This window comes from Elaeis guineensis, unplaced genomic scaffold, assembly GCF_000442705.2.
Source record: "Elaeis guineensis isolate ETL-2024a unplaced genomic scaffold, EG11 Super_Scaffold_1000265, whole genome shotgun sequence".
NCBI classification, from domain to species: domain Eukaryota; kingdom Viridiplantae; phylum Streptophyta; class Magnoliopsida; order Arecales; family Arecaceae; genus Elaeis; species Elaeis guineensis.
Genome location: NW_027332432.1, coordinates 351,008 through 371,512, shown reverse-complemented (window position 1 = coordinate 371,512; position 20,505 = coordinate 351,008). Strand labels below are relative to the sequence as shown.

The 20,505-nt window shown below is 35.0% G+C and overlaps 2 protein-coding genes, 2 non-coding genes and 1 pseudogene across 5 annotated transcripts in view; all 5 read left to right on the top strand.

Moving 5' to 3' along the window:
• Positions 1 to 2,671, top strand: part of LOC140854596 (large ribosomal subunit protein uL2cz-like) — a 4,328-nt pseudogene extending 1,657 nt beyond the window's left edge. The window contains exon 3 of the transcript XR_012137785.1: positions 1 to 2,671. This exon is cut by the window's left edge and continues 166 nt beyond it. The product of XR_012137785.1 is annotated as a large ribosomal subunit protein uL2cz-like (transcript).
• A 771-nt stretch (positions 2,672 to 3,442) lies between these two features.
• On the top strand, positions 3,443 to 3,802 carry LOC140854595 (large ribosomal subunit protein uL16c). Its single transcript, XM_073250548.1, has one exon. It carries the CDS (start codon positions 3,443 to 3,445, stop codon positions 3,800 to 3,802), a length of 360 nt encoding a protein of 119 aa, XP_073106649.1.
• Positions 3,803 to 5,595: 1,793 nt separating this feature from the next.
• On the top strand, positions 5,596 to 7,296 carry LOC140854584 (DNA-directed RNA polymerase subunit alpha). The gene is made up of 2 exons (XM_073250542.1): positions 5,596 to 6,004; positions 6,102 to 7,296. Exons 1-2 carry the CDS (start codon positions 5,596 to 5,598, stop codon positions 7,163 to 7,165), a joined length of 1,473 nt encoding a protein of 490 aa, XP_073106643.1. The 3' UTR covers positions 7,166 to 7,296.
• An 11,390-nt stretch (positions 7,297 to 18,686) lies between these two features.
• On the top strand, positions 18,687 to 18,760 carry TRNAP-UGG (transfer RNA proline (anticodon UGG)). Its single transcript has one exon. It is a non-coding gene; the product is annotated as a tRNA-Pro (tRNA).
• Positions 18,761 to 18,917: 157 nt separating this feature from the next.
• TRNAW-CCA (transfer RNA tryptophan (anticodon CCA)) lies at positions 18,918 to 18,991 on the top strand. The gene has a single exon. It is a non-coding gene; the product is annotated as a tRNA-Trp (tRNA).
• Positions 18,992 to 20,505: the final 1,514 nt, after the last annotated feature.

Below are 20,505 nucleotides of genomic sequence, written 5' to 3'. Positions count from 1 at the left end.
TATCCAAAAACTGCTTAGCAACAGTCGGACAAGTGGTAATGTTGGGGTGAACCAAAAAAGTTTGGGTAGAGCCGGATCTAAGTGTTGGCTAGGTAAGCGTCCTGTAGTAAGAGGAGTAGTTATGAACCTGTAGACCATCCCCATGGGGGCGGTGAAGGGAGAGCCCAATTGGTAGAAAAAAACCCACAACCCCTTGGGGTTATCCTGCGCTTGGAAGAAGAAGTAGGAAAAGGAAAAATATAGTGATAGTTTTATTCTTCGTCGCCGTAAATAGGAATATTGAAAATCGAATTTTTTTGGAATTTGAAATAATGTGATGGGCGAACGACGGGAATTGAACCCGCGCATGGTGGATTCACAATCCACTGCCTTGATCCACTTGGCTACATCCGCCCCTTATCTAGCTAAAGGATTTTCTCTTTTTCCATTCATCATTATTGTATTTATTCTGACCTCCATACTTAGATCGAGATATTGGACATAGAATGCCAATCTTTAAAATGTAAAAAAAAGGAGTAATCAGCTGTGACACGTTCACTAAAAAAAAATCCTTTTGTAGCTAATCATTTAGCGGGAAAAATTGAAAAACTCAACATGAGGGAGGAGAAAGAAATAATAGTAACTTGGTCTCGGGCATCTACCATTATACCCACAATGATTGGCCATACAATCGCTATTCATAATGGAAAGGAAAATTTACCTATTTATATAACAGATCGTATGGTAGGTCACAAATTGGGAGAATTCGCGCCTACTCTGACTTTCGCGAGACATGCAAGAAACGACAATAAATCTCGTCGTTAAATTATTAAAATTTTAATAATATTTTTGAATATTAAATAATAATAGAAATATTATTAATATAAATAAAAAAAGTAAAATAAAATATAAAAAAAAAAGAAAAATACTAAAAAAGTACTTATCATTCATTAGTGGGGGATGACCTTATGATAAAGAACTGGAGTTCAGGTAGAGAAAAAAATAGAGAAATAAAAGTTTTAACTCAACATATATGTATGTCTGTTTTAAAAGCGCAAAGAGTAATTGATCAGATTCGCGGACGTTCCTATGAGGAAACACTTATGATACTGGAACTCATGCCTTATCGAGCATCTTATCCAATTTTACAATTAGTTTATTCTGCAGCAGCAAACGCTAATCATAATATGGGTTTGAACGAAGCTGATTCATTCATTAGTAAAGCCGAAGTCAATAGGAGTGCTATTGTGAAAAGGTTAAGACCTCGGGCTCGGGGACATAGTTATCCGATAAAAAAACCCACTTGTCATATAACAATTGTATTAAAGGAAAAATCTAAATCATTTTTTTTTTAGATCAATCAATCTAAGATTTAGATTCATATTTTTAATATGAATGGAAAGAGAACATAATAGAAAAATATGGGACAAAAAATAAATCCACTTGGTTTCAGACTTGGTACAACCCAAAGTCATCGTTCCTTTTGGTTCGCACAAACAAAAAATTATTCCGTGGGTTTACAGGAAGATGAAAAAATACGGAATTGTATCAAGAACTATGTACAAAAAAATAGGAGAATATCCTCAGGTTTCGAAGGAATCGCACGTATAGGAATTCAAAAAAGAATCGATTTGATCCAGGTCATAATCCATATTGGATTCCCAAATTTATTAATAGAGGGCCAAACACGAGGAATAGAAGAATTACAGATGAATGTACAAAAGGAACTTCATTCTGTGAACCGGAGACTCAACATTGCTATCACAAGAATTGAAAAACCTTATGGACAACCAAATATTCTTGCAGAATATATAGCCTTACAGTTAAAAAATAGAGTTTCGTTTCGAAAGTCAATGAAAAAAGCTATTGAATTAACTGAACAAACAGATACAAAAGGAATTCAAGTACAAATCGCAGGGCGTATCGACGGAAAAGAAATTGCACGTGTCGAATGGATCAGAGAAGGTAGGGTTCCCCTACAAACAATTCGCGCTAAAATTGATCATTGTTCCTATACAATTCGAACTATTTATGGAGTATTAGGCATCAAAATTTGGATATTTGTAAACGAGTTTGGATATTTGTAAACGAGAAATAATAGACCTTCATTTGTCTTGCCATTCTGTCCAGTGATAGAACAAAAAATTACAAACTGTTTCATTCTTTTTCTGTTAAATCAAACAAAAATGAACAATTCTAATTCTATAAGGTTGAATAAAAATTCGATTGACAATTTAGTATAATTGCTATGCTTAGTGTGTGACTCGTTAGTTTTTCTTTAGAGTTTAGGGTTGAGATTCAAAAAAAAAAAAAAAAAAATAGACTAACCCCTACTATGAACTTAGTAACCATATAAATTAATAACCAACTTATTGCTTCGTATTGTCAAAATCCCAAGAAACAGTCACTATATGGGTGGATCAATCATATAGTTGTAGCAACTGAAATTTTTTCCATAAAAAAGAAATCTGATTATGGGTTGTGAAGCAAAAATAAAGGGATGTGGATAAATGGAAGGATGATAGAAAGAGAGAACAAAAATATCAATGATATATGATTCCAATATGTATGGTCTATGAATCACCTCATAAAAGGCAGTGTGATAAAGCATTAATACTGATATAATCAATACTGATATAAATATATAAATGAAATATAAATAAATAAAATATAAAAAAAAAGAAAAAAAAAATAATAAAATAATAAATAATAAAATAATAAATAATAAAGAATAAAGAGCCTCGGGTTAATAAAAACTGAGGAGATTGACTCGGGAACGAATTTTGCCGGAAGCTCCATTGCAGAGTTCAGGCCTAACCATTAATGGAGAAGCTATGGGAACGACGAAACCTGTGACTGCATAGGATTCTATTGAAAACGAATCCTAATAATTCATCGGGTGGGATGGCGGAACGAACCAAGAAAAAATTGATTTATTCTGAGAGGTGTCATGAATTGACCCTACGAATGAAAGAGTCAATATTCGCCCGCGAAACCTTTATTTATTGGATTACAATTTTTGGCGCGATTCGATAGAGGTCAAAATAAGGATTCATTATATTATACGTTATATTCTAAAAAAGAAGCATTTTTTATATTTTCTATATCTAATAATATACACGTCCAGCTGTATATTTTGTATATACATCTTCCTTTGTAACAAATTAAATATGTAACAAATTAAATATCAATAAATGCCATTCATTACTTATATATACTTATATATATACTTATATTATTAACTCAACTTATATATACTTATATTATTAACTCATAATTACTTATATTATTATAATTATACATGTGTATCTGTAATATTGTAATATTATTGAATCGTTTCATTCGCGAGGAGCTGGATGAGAAGAAACTCTCATGTCCGGTTCTGCAATAGAGATGGAATTAAGAAACAACCATCAACTATAACCCCAAAAGAACCAGATTTCGTAAACAACATAGAGGAAGAATGAAGGGAATATCTTGTCGAGGCAATCATATTTGTTTCGGCGGATACGCTCTTCAGGCACTTGAACCCGCTTGGATCACAGCTAGACAGATAGAAGCGGGGCGGAGAGCAATGACACGATATGCGCGTCGTGGTGGAAAAATATGGGTACGTATATTTCCCGACAAACCTGTTACAGTAAGACCTACCGAAACACGTATGGGTTCGGGAAAGGGATCCCCCGAATATTGGGTATCTGTTGTTAAACCGGGTCGAATACTTTATGAAATGGGCGGAGTATCAGAAACTGTAGCCAGAGCAGCTATTTCAATAGCTGCGTACAAAATGCCTATACGAACTCAATTTGTTATTTCACGATAGGGATGTAGAACTAAACAAAAGGGATATTGAGGATGAAAAAACAACCGCAGGTTTATTTTTTTTTCTGGACGGACAATATTTCTTTTTTTCCTTCATCCTTTGCATTGAAATAACAGATTCAAATAAAAAATATATGATTCAACCTCAGACCCTTTTGAATGTAGCGGATAACAGCGGAGCTCGAGAATTGATGTGTATTCGAATCATAGGAGCTGGTAATCACCGATATGCTCATATTGGTGACGTTATTGTTGCTGTAATCAAAGAAGCAGTGCCAAATATGCCTCTAGAAAGATCAGAAGTCATTAGAGCTGTAATTGTACGTACATGTAAAGAACTCAAACGTGACAACGGTATGATAATACGATATGATGACAATGCAGCGGTCGTCATTGATCAAGAAGGAAATCCAAAAGGAACTCGAGTTTTTGGTGCGATCGCTCAGGAATTGAGACAGTTGAATTTTACTAAAATAGTTTCATTAGCTCCCGAGGTATTATAAATACTAGTAGATGACACTATGATATAGTAGGCTATCTGAAATAGATCAAATTAATAGATTGTGTCTCACGCATATACTTTTGAAAATTTCCTAATTCAAAAAAAAAAAAAACAAAGAAAAAAGGAAACATGTTGATTATATCAAAATTAGGAGGCACAAAAAATTATAGTCCGTTATGGGTAGGGACACTATTGCCGATATAATAACTTCTATAAGAAATGCTGACATGAATAAAAAAGGAACGGTTCGAATAGCATCTACTAATATCACCGAAAACATTGTTAAAATACTTCTACGAGAAGGTTTTATTGAAAATGTTCGGAAACATCAGGAAAATAACAAATATTTCTTGGTTTCAACCCTGCGACATAGAAAGACTAGGAAAGGAATATATAGAACCGTTTTAAAGTGTATCAGCCGACCCGGTTTACGAATTTATTCCAACTATCAACGAATTCCTAAGATTTTAGGTGGAATGGGAATTGTAATTCTTTCTACTTCTCGAGGTATAATGACAGATCGAGAAGCTCGACTAGAAAGAATTGGAGGAGAAATTTTGTGTTATATATGGTGATCCTCCTCCTCTGGTATCCTAATTTTATCTCTAACTTCCCATTTGTGAAATAGAGAGGAAAAGTGAGTTATATACCTCTTCCTTCATTAGTTGATACTTCAAGGGGGTTACCTAGAATGAAAGAACAAAAATTGATTCATGAAGGTTTAATTACTGAATCACTTCCCAACGGTATGTTCCGGGTCCGTTTAGATAATGAAGATCTAATTCTAGGTTATGCTTCAGGGAGGATCCGGCGCAGTTTTATACGGATACTACCAGGAGATAGAGTAAAAATTGAAGTAAGTCGTTATGATTCAACCAGAGGACGTATAATTTATAGACTTCGCAACAAAGATTCGAACGATTAGGTGATTTTTAAACATTCCTTTCATGGGGACACAATTCGAAGTTAAAAAAAAAAAATATTCAAGAAACTTATTTTCCTCAAAAGAGTAGATTCAGAATTAAGGTAAGGAATAAGAAATATGAAAATAAGGACTTCTGTTCGTAAAATTTGTGAAAAATGTCGACTGATCCGTAGGCGCGGACGAATTATAGTGATTTGTTCCAATCCGAGACATAAACAGAGACAAGGATAATCTTTCTAAAAAAGAACTTTCTTTTCTAAAGGGGAGGACCCATGTAAGAATAAAAGATCTGTTTTAACATGAAATGGATATCTCCGTATCTTTTCTTTCTGTATATTTCTGACTCATATTTATGAGATGATAAAATATGACAAAAGCTATACCAAGAATTGGTTCACGTAGGAATGGACGTATTGGTTCACGTAAGAATGGACGTAGAATACCAAAAGGAGTTATTCATGTTCAAGCGAGTTTCAACAATACCATTGTAACTGTTACAGATGTACGAGGTCGGGTGGTTTCTTGGGCCTCCGCAGGTACTTCTGGATTCAAAGGCACAAGAAGAGGTACACCGTATGCTGCTCAAGCCGCAGCGGTAAATGCTATTCGTACAGTAGTCGATCAGGGTATGCAACGGGCAGAAGTTATGATAAAAGGCCCTGGTCTCGGAAGAGATGCAGCATTACGAGCCATTCGTAGAAGTGGTATACTATTAAGTTTAGTACGTGATGTAACACCTATGCCACATAATGGGTGTCGACCTCCTAAAAAAAGACGTGTGTAGAAATAAGAATTAAAGAGATTTCAAGAGAAATAAATGATTCAATGATCTGATCAAATATTATAATAATACTTATTATAGTATGGTTCGAGAGGAAGTAGTAGGATCCACTCGAACACTACGGTGGAAATGTGTTGAATCAAGAGTAGACAGTAAGCGTCTTTATTATGGTCGTTTCATTCTGTCCCCGCTTATGAAAGGTCAAGCCGATACCATAGGTATTGCCATGCGAAGGGCTTTACTTGGAGAAATAGAAGGAACATGTATCACACGTGCAAAATCTGAGAAAGTAGCACATGAATATTCTACGATAGTAGGTATTGAAGAATCAGTACATGAAATTTTACTAAATTTGAAAGAAATTATATTGAGAAGTAATCTGTATGGAGTTATAGACGCATCCATCTGCGTCAGGGGGCCTAGATACGTAACCGCTCAAGATATCATCTCACCACCTTACGTGGAAATAGTTGACACGACACAACATATAGCTAACCTGACGGAACCAATTGATTTGTGTATTGAATTACAAATCAAGAGAGATCGCGGATATCGTATGAAATCCGCAAATAACTCTCAAGATGGAAGTTATCCTATAGATGCTGTATCCATGCCTGTTCGAAATGCGAATCATAGTATTCATTCTTATGGGAATGGGAATGAAAAACAAGAGATACTTTTTCTAGAAATATGGACGAATGGAAGTTTAACTCCTAAGGAAGCACTTTATGAAGCTTCTCGTAATTTGATTGATTTATTTATTCCTTTTCTACATGCGGAGGAAGAGGACATTAATTTCGAAGAAAATAAAAACAGGTTTCCTCTACCCCTTTTTACCTTTCAAAATAGATTAACTAATCTAAAGAAAAACAAAAAAGGAATTCCATTGAAATGTATTTTTATTGACCAATCAGAATTGCCTTCCAGGACCTATAACTGTCTCAAAGGGTCCAATATACATACATTATCGGACCTTTTGAGTAACAGTCAAGAAGATCTTATGAGAATTAAATTTTTTCGAATAGAAGATGTAAAACAGATATTGGACACTCTACAGAAGTATTTCGCAATTGATTTATCTAAGAATAAGAATAAGTTTTCATTTAAATCCATTGTAATTATTTCATCTTCTTTTTATAATAGAAAAAAAAATTAGAAAGAAAAAAAGAATCAAATTAGTTTTTCATCTTTGGCACGATCCGTATTTTCCCGGAATGGATCATAATAAAATAAAATTAATGTCTCTAGGGAATAATCACTTCAAAGTAAATCTTCCCTAGATACCTATATCATGGTATTTAACAGTTGAATCAATTTGAAAAAGACCTAAAGTTAGGGATTTATCAATAGGTAATGTTGCTCCAATACCTAACCAAAGAGCTACTACGGTACCGATCAAAAAGACTGTTGTAGCTACTGGACGACGAAATGGATTTTGGAATTTATTGACATTCTCCAAAAAAGGTACTGTCAATAATCCCATTGGTACTGAAACCATTAAAAGAACACCCAATAACTTATTGGGCACTGTGCGGAGTATTTGAAATACGGGAAAGAAGTACCATTCGGGTAATATTTCCAAAGGAGTTGCAAATGGATCCGCCGGTTCACCAATCATTGACGGTTCTAGAACTGCTAAGCCTACATTACATGCGAGAGTACCTAGAATTACTACTGGAAAAATATATAAAAGATCATTGGGCCATGCGGGTTCTCCATAATAATTATGCCCCATTCCTTTAGCCAATTTAGCTCTTAATACAGGATCATTCAAGTCAGGTTTCTTTGTTATTGGGATAGGTGAATTCTTATAGATCCATCCCCGAAGGAACCGGACATGATAATTTTTCATCATCCGGCTCGAGCAAGAACCAAAGGAATGACAGAACTAGATACATATAAAATCTATATTTCATACATATCTCCACATATATAATGACTCTATGTAAGAAAAGATTTACCAAATTCCATTTTACGGAGTTGCAACTATTCATTGAAAAGAATTCAGTTCTTACAAGTAAATGCTCAATACCCAAGTAGGCTTACAAATTTGATCATGATCAAGTGCTTTTTGGATTGTCTCATGTCTTTTGATTGGTGTTTATCCCCACAACATCTCGATTTTCTTACATACAAAGTATTTACTTGTTACTAATAAAGTCTAGCCGCTGTTCTTCCTTAGATCCCTTATTTCACTCCGATAGTATCATAGATCGGGATCGATGCAGAGGAAATGAATGCATTTCTACACTATAAATAAAATTAAGTAAGTGGAATAGATAGAACATTGGATCATGCCACATCACTTATTCTATTCTACGGGATCTTACGGAGCCTGTTCATGCATGACATGATTCGGGTATGATCATAGAAAGGATTCTCCTCAAGCGAACCTGCCTATCCTCTGCTACATAGGGGGACTTACGTGGTGGTTGGATGCGGAGACACATTTGGTTATGAATTCCAACGTGGCGGATAAAATCATATATCTGCATGGCCCAATTAATAGTTCAAGTCACACACTCCCATAATCCATCCTCTCTTCGGAAAATCCACTTCAACTATTCGTATCAATTAAGAAATACAATACTTCGGAGTTGAAGAGAAGTATCCAAATAACATGTCTTATTTTTTCAATAATCCATATTTGTAGCAATGAATCCATATTTGTAGCAATGAAATAGTATTGTTCCTTCCCGATATGATATATGATCAATTACAAATATCTATGATCTGTCTTCTCTATAAAGGACCCGAAATACCTTGCTTACGTATCATTGGAAAGTGCATTAACATAAATACGGCAGTAAGAAGAGGCAATACAAAAGTGTGTAAACTATAAAAACGAGTCAAAGTGGATTGGCCCACACTAGCACTTCCACGTAATAACTCTACCAAAGGCGATCCTATTACAGGAATAGCTTCAGGTACACCTGTCACGATTTTTACTGCCCAATAACCAATTTGGTCCCGAGGTAAGGAATAACCAGTTACACCAAAAGATGCAGTCAATACAGCTAAAACCACACCTGTAACCCAAGTTAATTCGCGGGGTTTTTTAAATCCACCTGTGAGATATACACGAAATACGTGCAGGATCATCATTAGAACCATCATACTTGCTGACCATCGATGAACTGATCGAATTAACCAACCAAAATTGGCCTCAGTCATTATGTATTGAACAGAGGAAAAAGCTTCTGTAACGGTTGGACGATAGTAAAAAGTCATAGCAAAACCTGTAGCTACTTGTACTAAAAAACAAGTAAGTGTGATCCCCCCTAAACAATAAAATATGTTGACATGAGGAGGAACATATTTACTAGTTATATCATCCGCAATCGCCTGAATCTCGAGACGTTCCTCAAACCAATCATATACCTTATTGAGATAGGTAATCCAAAGGAATTCCCCCTCTGAGAACCGTATATGAGAATTTCATCTCGTACGGCTCAAGCGGAAACACACAAATACTGATTTCAACGGATATGGGATATGTAATAGAAAGTTCAAAACTTCTTAGCCATTTGATTCGATTTGCCCCAAAGATACGAAGTAACAAAAATCCGGAATCTCTTCTTTGTGATGATAATGCCAAAAATATCAAGTTGGCTCATCCGTCTTTCTTTATGTTGATCGTTACAGGCCTCTTGAATCTTCTCTTCCCTATTTATTTATTTTTTATTTGTTATTTGATTTGTTGTTTTTTGTGCGTAATGCAGATTAACAATAGTTTTGCTATTGATAGGAATTCCCTTGTTGAGACCCTATGAATCAATTGAAACCTCAGATTCATACTAGAACCACGATGATTTAATCAAGCAAAGCCTCAAGCTAAACTCAAAGGTTCTCTGAGTAAGAACCGTTTGATGATCACTTATTCAATGAATGGATGTAATGACTCAACAAAATCTAGAGAAACATTTGTCCTTTGTTCAAACTGAAAGAAGAAAAATCGTTTGATTTAGGAAATACCTATTTGAATTTTTTTTTTTGAGTCCGGTTGCGAAGTCTGAATAGTAAATAGTAGGTATGAATCATAGTTCAAATATTTCTTTTCTTGATCTATTCTATATATTCCGTGCTCCAGATACTAGAATAAATATCCGACGAGGTAGAATCATCTTGATAGAGATGACAGGCCCATTTTCTGTATTATCAATAGGATCAATTATAACAAGTCACACACTCATATTCCGGAAATACCGAAACAAATAAATCTCACGGTCGAACTACCAGAATGGTCTAGAAATCCGAGTCTTTCTTAAGTATTAAGTAAAGTAATTTTTTTGATTGAAAAACTAGGACTTTCTAGTTCTTATGAACCTAACTCATTGAAATTCCATCCAGTAAAACGGAAGAATTATAAATTTCCAAAATAATAGATAGGAATATCGCAAATAGAGCCATTGCGACCCCCATAAGTGGTGTAGTCCCCCAGCCCGGTGCTACTTTACCATATTCCGAATTCAATGGTTTCAATAAATTCCCTACAGTAGTTCGTCTTGGCCCAGATCTAGAACTACCCTCAACGGTTTGTGTAGCCATAAAATACTATTCATTGGTTGAGATCTGTTGACTTTGTATACCATTCCGTTGTAGTTGTAAATAAACGATCTTATCGTAGATCCATTGTGATCTTGAAATTATCTAAAAATGGAAACAGCAACCCTAGTCGCCATCTCCATATCTGGTTTACTTGTAAGCTTTACTGGGTACGCCTTATATACCGCTTTTGGGCAACCCTCTCAACAACTAAGAGATCCATTCGAAGAACACGGGGACTAGTTGAAGTAACGAGTCTCCCATATTGGGAGGCTCCTTACTTCAATTGAGATAATGAAAAATTATTTCATTTTTTTAGTTTTAGTCGGAACCTTAGGCGGTTCTCGAAAAAAGATAGCGAAAAAAATTATCCCTAAAGTCGAGACTAAAAGGAATGTATAAACCAATGCTTCCATAGATTCGATCGTGGTTTACAATTATAGCTTCCGCACCTATTCATTTGGGATCATTTACCATATTTGGGATCATTTACCATATAAAGAAAAGTAAAGAGTCAAAGAATAAATGGTGATTCAAATCAAGATTTCTCCGGTACCTTATATCAAATCAAAAAAAATAGAGGCGAAAGATACCAGAGCAATGTTGTATCAGACTACTTGTCTCCTTGTAGTTGGATCCCCAATTTTTTGAAATGTTCCAAATTCTACTTGAGCATCCAAATCTGGATCAATACCAGCAAAAACATCTCTGAACAAGGTTCTAGCGCCATGCCAAATGTGTCCAAAAAAGAAGAGCAAAGCAAACGTAGCATGCCCAAAAGTGAACCAACCCCTTGGACTGCTACGAAAAACACCATCGGATTTCAAAGTAGCCCGATCTAATTCAAAAATTTCACCTAATTGGGCACGTCTAGCGTATTTTTTTACAGTAGCAGGATCACTATAACTAACTCCATTGAGTTCGCCACCATAGAACTCGACAGTTACACCTACTTGTTCAACACTATACTTTGATTCTGCCCTTCTAAAAGGAACATCGGCTCTCACAATTCCGTCTCCATCTACTAAAACTACCGGAAATGTTTCAAAAAAAGTAGGCATACGACGTACAAAAAGCTCGCGCCCTTCTTTATCTCTAAAGACGGGGTGTCCTAACCATCCAACAGCTATTCCATCCCCGTTGTCCATTGAGCCTGCTCTGAATAATCCCCCTTTTGCCGGATTATTACCAATGTAATCATAAAAAGCTAATTTTTCGGGAATTTTAGACCAAGCTTCCGATAAACTCAGATTTTCGGCTAGTCCGGCGCTAACTCTTCGATATATTTCTTGCTGAAAGTATCCCTGATCCCACTGATAACGAGTGGGACCAAATAATTCGATTGGGGTAGTTGCTGAACCATACCACATAGTTCCAGCAACAACGAAAGCTGCAAAAAAAACAGCAGCGATACTACTAGAAAGTACAGTTTCAATATTTCCCATACGTAATCCTTTGTATAGACGTTGAGGCGGACGGACACTAAGATGGAATAGACCTGCTAATATGCCTAATGTACCCGCTGCAATATGATGAGAGGCTATTCCTCCCGGAACAAAAGGATCAAAACCTTCCGCGCCCCACGCTGGATTTACAGATTGTACTTTTCCAGTTAGTCCATAAGGATCGGACACCCATATTCCAGGACCATACAAACCTGTTACATGAAATGCGCCAAAGCCAAAGCAAGCCACCCCTGAGAGAAATAAATGAATTCCAAAGATCTTCGGCAAATCCAAAGAAGGTTTTCCCGTACGCTCATCACAGAATATTTCTAGATCCCAATACACCCAATGCCAGATAGCTGCCAAGAAGCACAAGCCAGAAAACACAATATGTGCCCCTGCGACACCTTCATAACTCCAAATACCCGGATTCGTTATAGTTCCTCCTGAAATACTCCAACCACCCCACGAATTGGTTATTCCTAAACGAGTCATGAAGGGTATAACGAACATACCTTGTCTCCACATTGGATCAAGAACAGGGTCAGAGGGATCAAAAACCGCTAATTCGTATAGAGCCATCGAACCGGCCCAACCAGAAACTAGAGCTGTATGCATTATATGGACAGAAAGCAATCGACCGGGATCATTCAATACGACAGTATGAACACGATACCAAGGCAAACCCATGGAAATACCCCTTTATCAAAGATAAATAGACACTATGTCACCTTATTTTATCGCATTGGAAAGGACTATACTATGTACCTAAGTACCTAACCTTTTCAGTGGATTCTGTATGAGAAAGAGTTAATATTTATTCCGTTCCATTGAAAATAACGGAACAATTCTGTTCATAAGAACAAAGAGAAGCAGATCTATTCTATACCCGATAAGTACCAATACGCAATGGGAGAATTGGTACCATTTTGTGGGAACGAATGCATAGATACTTGTTTATCGTTCGAACGATCGATTGCTCCATTCGTTAAAATTTTTCTTTATTCATTCTATCTTACTCTATAAACCTTCCAATCAATCTATCTAGAAAATAGAATAAACAGAAAAAAGGATGAAGACAATAAACCCATTGTTACGTTTCCATATTAAAGTGAAGTATAGTACTTAGTTTTTTTCTTTAATTTAATGCCCATTGGTATTCCAAAAGTACCTTTTCGGAGTCCTGGAGAGGAAGATGCAATTTGGGTTGACGTATAGTGCGACTTGTCAGACATATTGGGTCATATGGGATTTACCCGTTCTCTCCCCCGATCGAGATATCCTCTGTTTCGCCCAAGAAATATTGTATTGAGATTGAGTGAACCATCAATCATTTGGAGCGTGAAGTACAATTAGATCAATTTATATTGGGGATCAATATTATCAATTAGAAGAATTTATGGTTGACTTGGACTGATAAAATAAAGTCTCCAGGCTCCGTTCAGAAAATACCAAATTGGTAACAAATTGATAATATATGTACGATTACCACTTGTATCATAAACGATTTTTATACTTACTATAGGAGCGATCTCAAACTGCCAACCAATGGAGTAGTATGATGAATACATCGAATAGTTTTGGAGAAGACATGAAACAAATTGAAAAGGAAGTCGTAACAAAAAAAGTGGTACTGAGATCATTTGCCCTATATGTACAAATAGAATTCGGGCAGATCTTTTCCCGGAGTAGAACAAACATGAACCTAAAAAAATGGAAAGGGCCCATTCAGGAACAATAAAATGACATCGTGATTTGAATCTCGATGAAACAATACATCAATGAGAGGTTAGTTCAATAAGTTCAGTAAATTCTTTTTTTTTTATAGGTAAGGGAACAAAAACTCATCTTATGTTTTTTGAAAAATAGAAGAAGAAAACCCCCTTCATTAGAAAAACAAAAACCTGTTACAGAAAAAAAAAAAGAAATAGAACTGGAATCGACACATTGATTCTTTTTTTCGCAATTTTTTTTTGAACCGTATGCATCCAAAGGTGCACGTACGGTTCCTAAGGGAACCAATTTTGTCCTAATCAACCGACTTCATCGAGAAGGATTACTTTTTTTAGGCCAAGAAGTTGATAGCGAGATCTCGAATCAACTTGTTGGTCTCATGGTATATCTCAGTATAGAAGATGATACTAGGGATCTTTATTTATTTATAAACTCTCCCGGCGGATGGGTAATACCAGGAATAGCCATTTATGATACTATGCAATTTGTGCCACCCGATGTGCATACAATATGCATGGGATTAGCCGCTTCAATGGGATCTTTCATTCTGGTCGGAGGAGAAATTACCAAACGTCTAGCACTCCCTCACGCTTGGCGCCAATGAGTTTTTTTATTTGAAAAAAAAAGGAAGACTATGCCTTCGCCATATTGAATATGAATAATAAGTAATAATAGCATGGCACTTCGAGTTCGATATGAGCAAACCATTATTGTTTTTTTCATAACATGAGATTTTATGTCGAGATAGTAGTATGAAATAGAGGTCATTTCGGATTTGATCTTATGTGTCGGGGGTACATTTCAGCGTCACAAACCATTCTTTTTCACACCAGAATTCTCTTTCTGATATTTATGTTATGAAAGAAAAAGTACAAAAATGAAAAAAAAAAGATCATTTTTTTCCTTATTTGATCGTATCAGAAAGGAACTTTGGGATTGTTAAATCACAGACAAAATAAATATATAAAGCAACAGAACCATCATAGTATTTTTTTTACTCCTACGAAAGGAAGGGTGGTAAATGGATCATTCAACGATCCGGATCGGATGGATTCTATTTCTTTCTTCAATAGAATAGAAGAGAAGAAAAAGAAAAAGTAAATTCCATTGTAGAGCCGTATGCACAAAAGATGCCTGTACGGTTGTACAATTCTATTCTTTTTTCTTATATTTTTTTTATCCCTTACTTTAACCCAATCATGCAAGATAGAAGAACCCTTCATGATGTTATATCAATATCATCAGGGTTATGATTCACCAACCTGCTAGTTCTTTTTATGAGGCACAAGCAGGCGAATTTATCCTGGAAGCGGAAGAACTACTGAAACTTCGCGAAACCCTCACAAAGGTTTATGTACAAAGAACGGGTAATCCTTTATGGGTTGTATCCGAAGACATGGAAAGAGATGTTTTTATGTCAGCAACAGAAGCCCAAGTTCATGGCATTGTTGATCTTGTAGCGGTCGAAAATGAAAATACTAGGGATTTCATGTAAATCCATTTCAAACCATAATTCGAATTTTCTGCGATTTGATATTGAATAGAAAAAAATTCATGATCATCAATCATCAGGTTAAGATCGATCTAAACCAACCCATTCCATTCTAGAATTCTATATATACATATACATACGACATGCCAACTATTAAACAACTTATTAGAAACACAAGACAGCCAATAAGAAATGTCACGAAATCTCCCGCTCTTAGAGGATGTCCTCAGCGTCGAGGAACATGCACTAGGGTGTATGTGCGACTCGTTCAGATCATGAGTTCGAACAAATGAGACAATTTTCCAGTATCAATGACCAGTACCAATGAATAGGATAGATAGAGAAGATCTATCATATACCTATATTGTGTTTGGAATTTATGGTTTACATTGGTGCAAATCCAATCACCTAGATTTGAGATGAAAAGCAATTCCCCATTGGGAGCAAATGGTTATCCATTAAGCGGAGGAAATGGTATTATAAGAAGCAAAAAGGTTATACTCCTATTCTTGAAAGAACGGACTAACAGGGTCAGCTACCTAGCCAACTTTCATAATTAAATGCCGTCACTGTATGGATAACTCTTATTGTGAAAAGAACTATTACTGTATAATTGATGGGTAGAGCCAAAGAGTGTGAACTATACAAGTTAACAATAACATTTGATAAAATGAAAGAAGAGGCTCCGGTGTATAGAGAGGACCTCACCGTTTAAAAAAAAAAGTAACCATAGAAACGATGGAACCCACTATTTTTTTTTATTTGGTATCGTTAGAATTTCTTATTTCCAGGTGAAATGCCTGGAAGGAATAAAAAATCGTGGTTGGGGAAAGTCATAGTAGCAAAAGCCATTGGAATTTTTATTTTATATATCGGAATAATCCGTTTTGTTATTAATTGACGGGGGGTAAAAGATGACTGAAAGAAGAGAAATCAATTAGTTATTCATTAAGGTTTAATTTGATTCAATGACCAGAGTTAGACGAGGATATACAGCTCGGAAACGTCGAACAAAAATTCGTTTATTTGCATCAACCTTTATTGGGGCTCATTCAAGACTTACTCGAACGACTACTCAACAGAAAATGAGAGCTTTGGTTTCCTCTCATCGAGATAGAGGCAGGCAAAAGAGGGATTTTCGTAGTTTGTGGATCACTCGAATAAATGCAGTAATTCGTGAGAATAAGGTATTCTATAATTATAGTAGATTAATACCAAATCTGTACAAGAAGCAATTGCTTCTTAATCGTAAAATACTTGCGCAAATATCTATATCAAATAAGAATTGTCTTTACATGATTTCCAATCAGATTATCAAATAAAGGATATGATATTATAAAATATAATACAGAAATGATTGAAATTGAAACAGAATTCCCCGGAGAATGAACTCCGGGAAGATAGAATAAAAAAAAATTAAGTAAGATAAGTAGTAGGAATGAACGAACATGTTTCAATAAAAAAAAAGATTTCTTCTTCCCCCATTTTTTATTTCTTATAACACAAGAAATAAATCGGGATTCTAGGCCTTTTGAACAAAGCATCAATCTGAGCTTGAGTTCCGATTGGAGTTTTGAGTCAATTGAGGAGTATGTTTATTTATTTCTGGTTCTAGGACCAGTAGTTCTGGGGATCGACTCGGCTCTCTCAAATTGTTTCTCATTATTAAGAAAAGGTAACAAAGATAAAATACGAGCTTGTTTTATAGCAATAGTAATTAATCGTTGTTGTTTCAAGGTCAATTTATTCACCCGTCTAGATAATATTTTTCCTTGTTCACTAATAAATCGACTAATTAAACTCATGTTTCTATAATCGATTCGATCCCCAGATCCAATTGGGGACAAACGCCTACGAAAGGATCGCTTGTATTTACGAAAAGGTTGCTTGGATTTATCCATGGTTTATTCCTTATCTCTAAAATTCTATTTCTTTATTCATTTCAGATCTGACCGAAATAGGCTTTGATTCGCATCGTTTATATTATACATATCATATGTATGTATATATATATATATGAAAATGAAATCGGGTTTGATTTGTATTGTATATATTATGTATATTATATATGTTATATTTATGTTAAGTTAAATATGTTAACTTAAATATGTTAAGTTCTTCCTCTTCCTCTTCCTTGGAAAGATCGCGCACACGTTCCGTTCCATCTATTTCTTTATTTCCCCATGAATCGTATGCTTGTGACAATAGCGACAAAATTTTCTCAATTCTAATCGACCGGATGTATTGTGTCGATTCTTTTGAGTAATATATCTAGAAATACCCGGCGATTCTTTATTGACACCATTTCGGACACAACTGGTACATTCCAAAATAACTCTGACTCTGACATCTTTACCCTTGGCCATGAACCCCCTTTTGATTTTGGATCGACTTAACTTCTTCTATTTTCGACCCGAACTGAAGAAGAATAAAAGAACAAAAAAATCAATAAGAAAATCAATAGAAGTTACTAACTTGAAATTCCATTTTCATTTCTAAAGATTTCGTTGTGTTGTATGTGTTGTAATTATATAATTACAATTAATATTAATAGAGTAATAGTAATAATTAATAAAGTAATAATTAATAATAAAGTAATAATTAAGTAATACAATTTCTTTCTAACTATCAATTATTCCTATCTTAAATCCCAATATTTCATTTAAGTATCTTCTTTCTATGCTATGATTTCGTGGATTCTGCCCTAGATCTGGATACACATTTCCATTTCTGTTCCCCAAAATTCGATCTTAGATTCACCAGATTTTTGTCGAGGTTCAATACACTTTTTCTTTTTTCTTTCCTTCCTATCCTCCTCCTATCCTAAAGAACTGAAAAAAAAAGGAAGGGGCGAAATTTTAGTCACGTCACGTAGAATTGTATCCCTAATTTTCTTCATTTCTTCGCATATTAATAACTAGAATGAAAAAAAAGGGAATGACAAGGCATCTGGGAATAAACGATTAATTTCTATCAATAGACCTGCTAAAGACCCAAACCATAGAGTAGTTAGCACAGGTGCCACGGAGAGATATGTTTTTATATCTCGCATTGAAAATCCTCCTTCTTTATTGTAATACATATATGTATGGTCAGATGTTGTAGTTCAAGATCATTTGTATTTTTTTTTTACTTTACGCGGAATTCCTAACTAAAATAGATATGTACAATGAACCGATAGATGAGATTTTCCTGTCCCTAAAAAAGAAAGAAAAAGATGACCCCTTCTTCCTGAGCATTTCCGATAAGATAAATTTTTATTCTTTTTTTTTATACGATACGCCGATAAGATAAATTTTCATTTTTTTTATACGTTAGGTTTCAGATGTATAAAATAATTTTATTATATGAAACCAAAAAGAAGAAATGACAAGAAAATTGGATATAGATAGAGGGGAAAATAACAATGTGGAAAACAAGACAGGGATTTTGTACAATGACACTGTACAAGAACTTTAAAAAGGGATGTAGCGCAGCTTGGTAGCGCGTTTGTTTTGGGTACAAAATGTCACGGGTTCAAATCCTGTCATCCCTACCTATTACTTCTCTTATGGGCAGTAACGAGGGATTAATTAAGATCGATTGAAATTGGACATAATCTTTCATTTTTGCTTGCTATACGTATGCAAGATATGTTTGGGGGTAAAAAAACCTTTTCTTTACACTACAGTCGTATCTCCTGTAATAAGAAAGCGCTCTTAGTTCAGTTCGGTAGAACGCGGGTCTCCAAAACCCGATGTCGTAGGTTCAAATCCTGCAGAGCGTGATTCCGTTTATCTTATGTCGAATCACAATAAAAAAACTTAACAAAAAAAAGTTTAATTGAAACTTGAATTTGACCTCCCGCAGGGAGGAGGTCAATCAAAAAAAAGAAATGTTACTCAATCAAAGGTCCAACTGATCACCACGTCTGTATTGTAAATATGCAGTTACGAATAATCCTGCCAAAGTAATAGGAATTAGACCTAAGACGATTCCAAATAGAAAAACTTCAATCATTTCGGTTTTTTGAGGGGATAAAAAGATGGGTAAGATCTATCCCTAAATATTAATCTGAATTATCCGTGAATCTCAATAACCAAGAATTGGCAATTGATGTGGAAAGGAACCTGGAACACCTGGAATCTCAGAGAAATATTCATTTTTATGAATTGTTCATTCAATTCATTTCAAATAAGTCGTATCTTATTCAAACCAATCAATAGAGCTGGGGTTATAGTTAAAGCAGCCAGTAGAAAACCGAAATAACTAGTTATAGTAGGCATGAAAGAGCTAAATTAGATATGTTCTTTTGTTACATATGTTGATAAAACACTTACCTAAGTTTCAATTTTTCCCAGATATAACAGTAACGGTAAGAAAAAACCAATTGACAGGATTAGTTTAGTTCAATTGAAAGTTCTTGATTCATCAGCTATGACATCGATCGGTCCTGTGATTCCGAATCGACAGATTCATTGTGCAATTCGTGAGTTGAGTAAAGTAATAGTAATAAGAACTGTGTCGTGTAACTTCATTCAAAAATGAAATAAATTATATTTAAGTAATTTTTGAATAAAATAAAAAAATTGGATTTGAAAAGAACTTCAATTTTGATCATTTCTTTTCTTTTTCAATAAAAAGGATCTAATCCATTTGGGGGCGAACGACCTGATATTCCCTTTTACTTATTTTTTTTTAACTCATTGGATTCAGTACATTAATAGGTTGGTTAATTGCCCATAATATCTCGAATGAGAAGAAAAAAAGTGCTCTACGATATATCGAAACGATCTATCAAAAAATAAAACCTTTATTTCTTTCATGAATTATTAGAACCCATTGATTCACACTTTTCCAAGATCTTTACTTTCTATTACGAAGCCAATAATGGAAACACCTTATAAGGAATTTGAGGAATTTTCTATTGATCTATTGAATAACATACAGTTATGCATAGACAAGGAACAAAAAAAGAAGAAAAGAATTATGTAGTATTTCGGTACCCATCGAGACTGCGTTGCTGTGCCAGAGGAAGGATAGCTATACTGATTCGGTATACTCGAAATACACCTTTGGTACAAAATTGACGATCTCACAAAGATGAAATATCAGTAGTTTTCCATTTACTGATCCCATCTTTCACGGAATCGATTCCCTTTTTGTTTTGAATGTACAAAAATTTGTGGAGCTCAGCATGTCTGGAAGCACGGGAGAACGTTCTTTTGCTGATATTATTACCAGTATTCGATACTGGGTCATTCATAGCATTACTATACCTTCCCTATTCATTGCGGGTTG

Coding starts and splice junctions, on each gene's coding strand:
- LOC140854595 (XM_073250548.1), top strand. CDS start 3,443: ATGAAGGGAATATCTTGTCGAGGCAATCATATTTGTTTCGGCGGATAC.
- LOC140854584 (XM_073250542.1), top strand. CDS start 5,596: ATGACAAAAGCTATACCAAGAATTGGTTCACGTAGGAATGGACGTATT. Junction 6,005..6,101: donor TCGACCTCCTAAAAAAAGAC/GTGTGTAGAAAT, acceptor GTATGGTTCGAG/AGGAAGTAGTAGGATCCACT.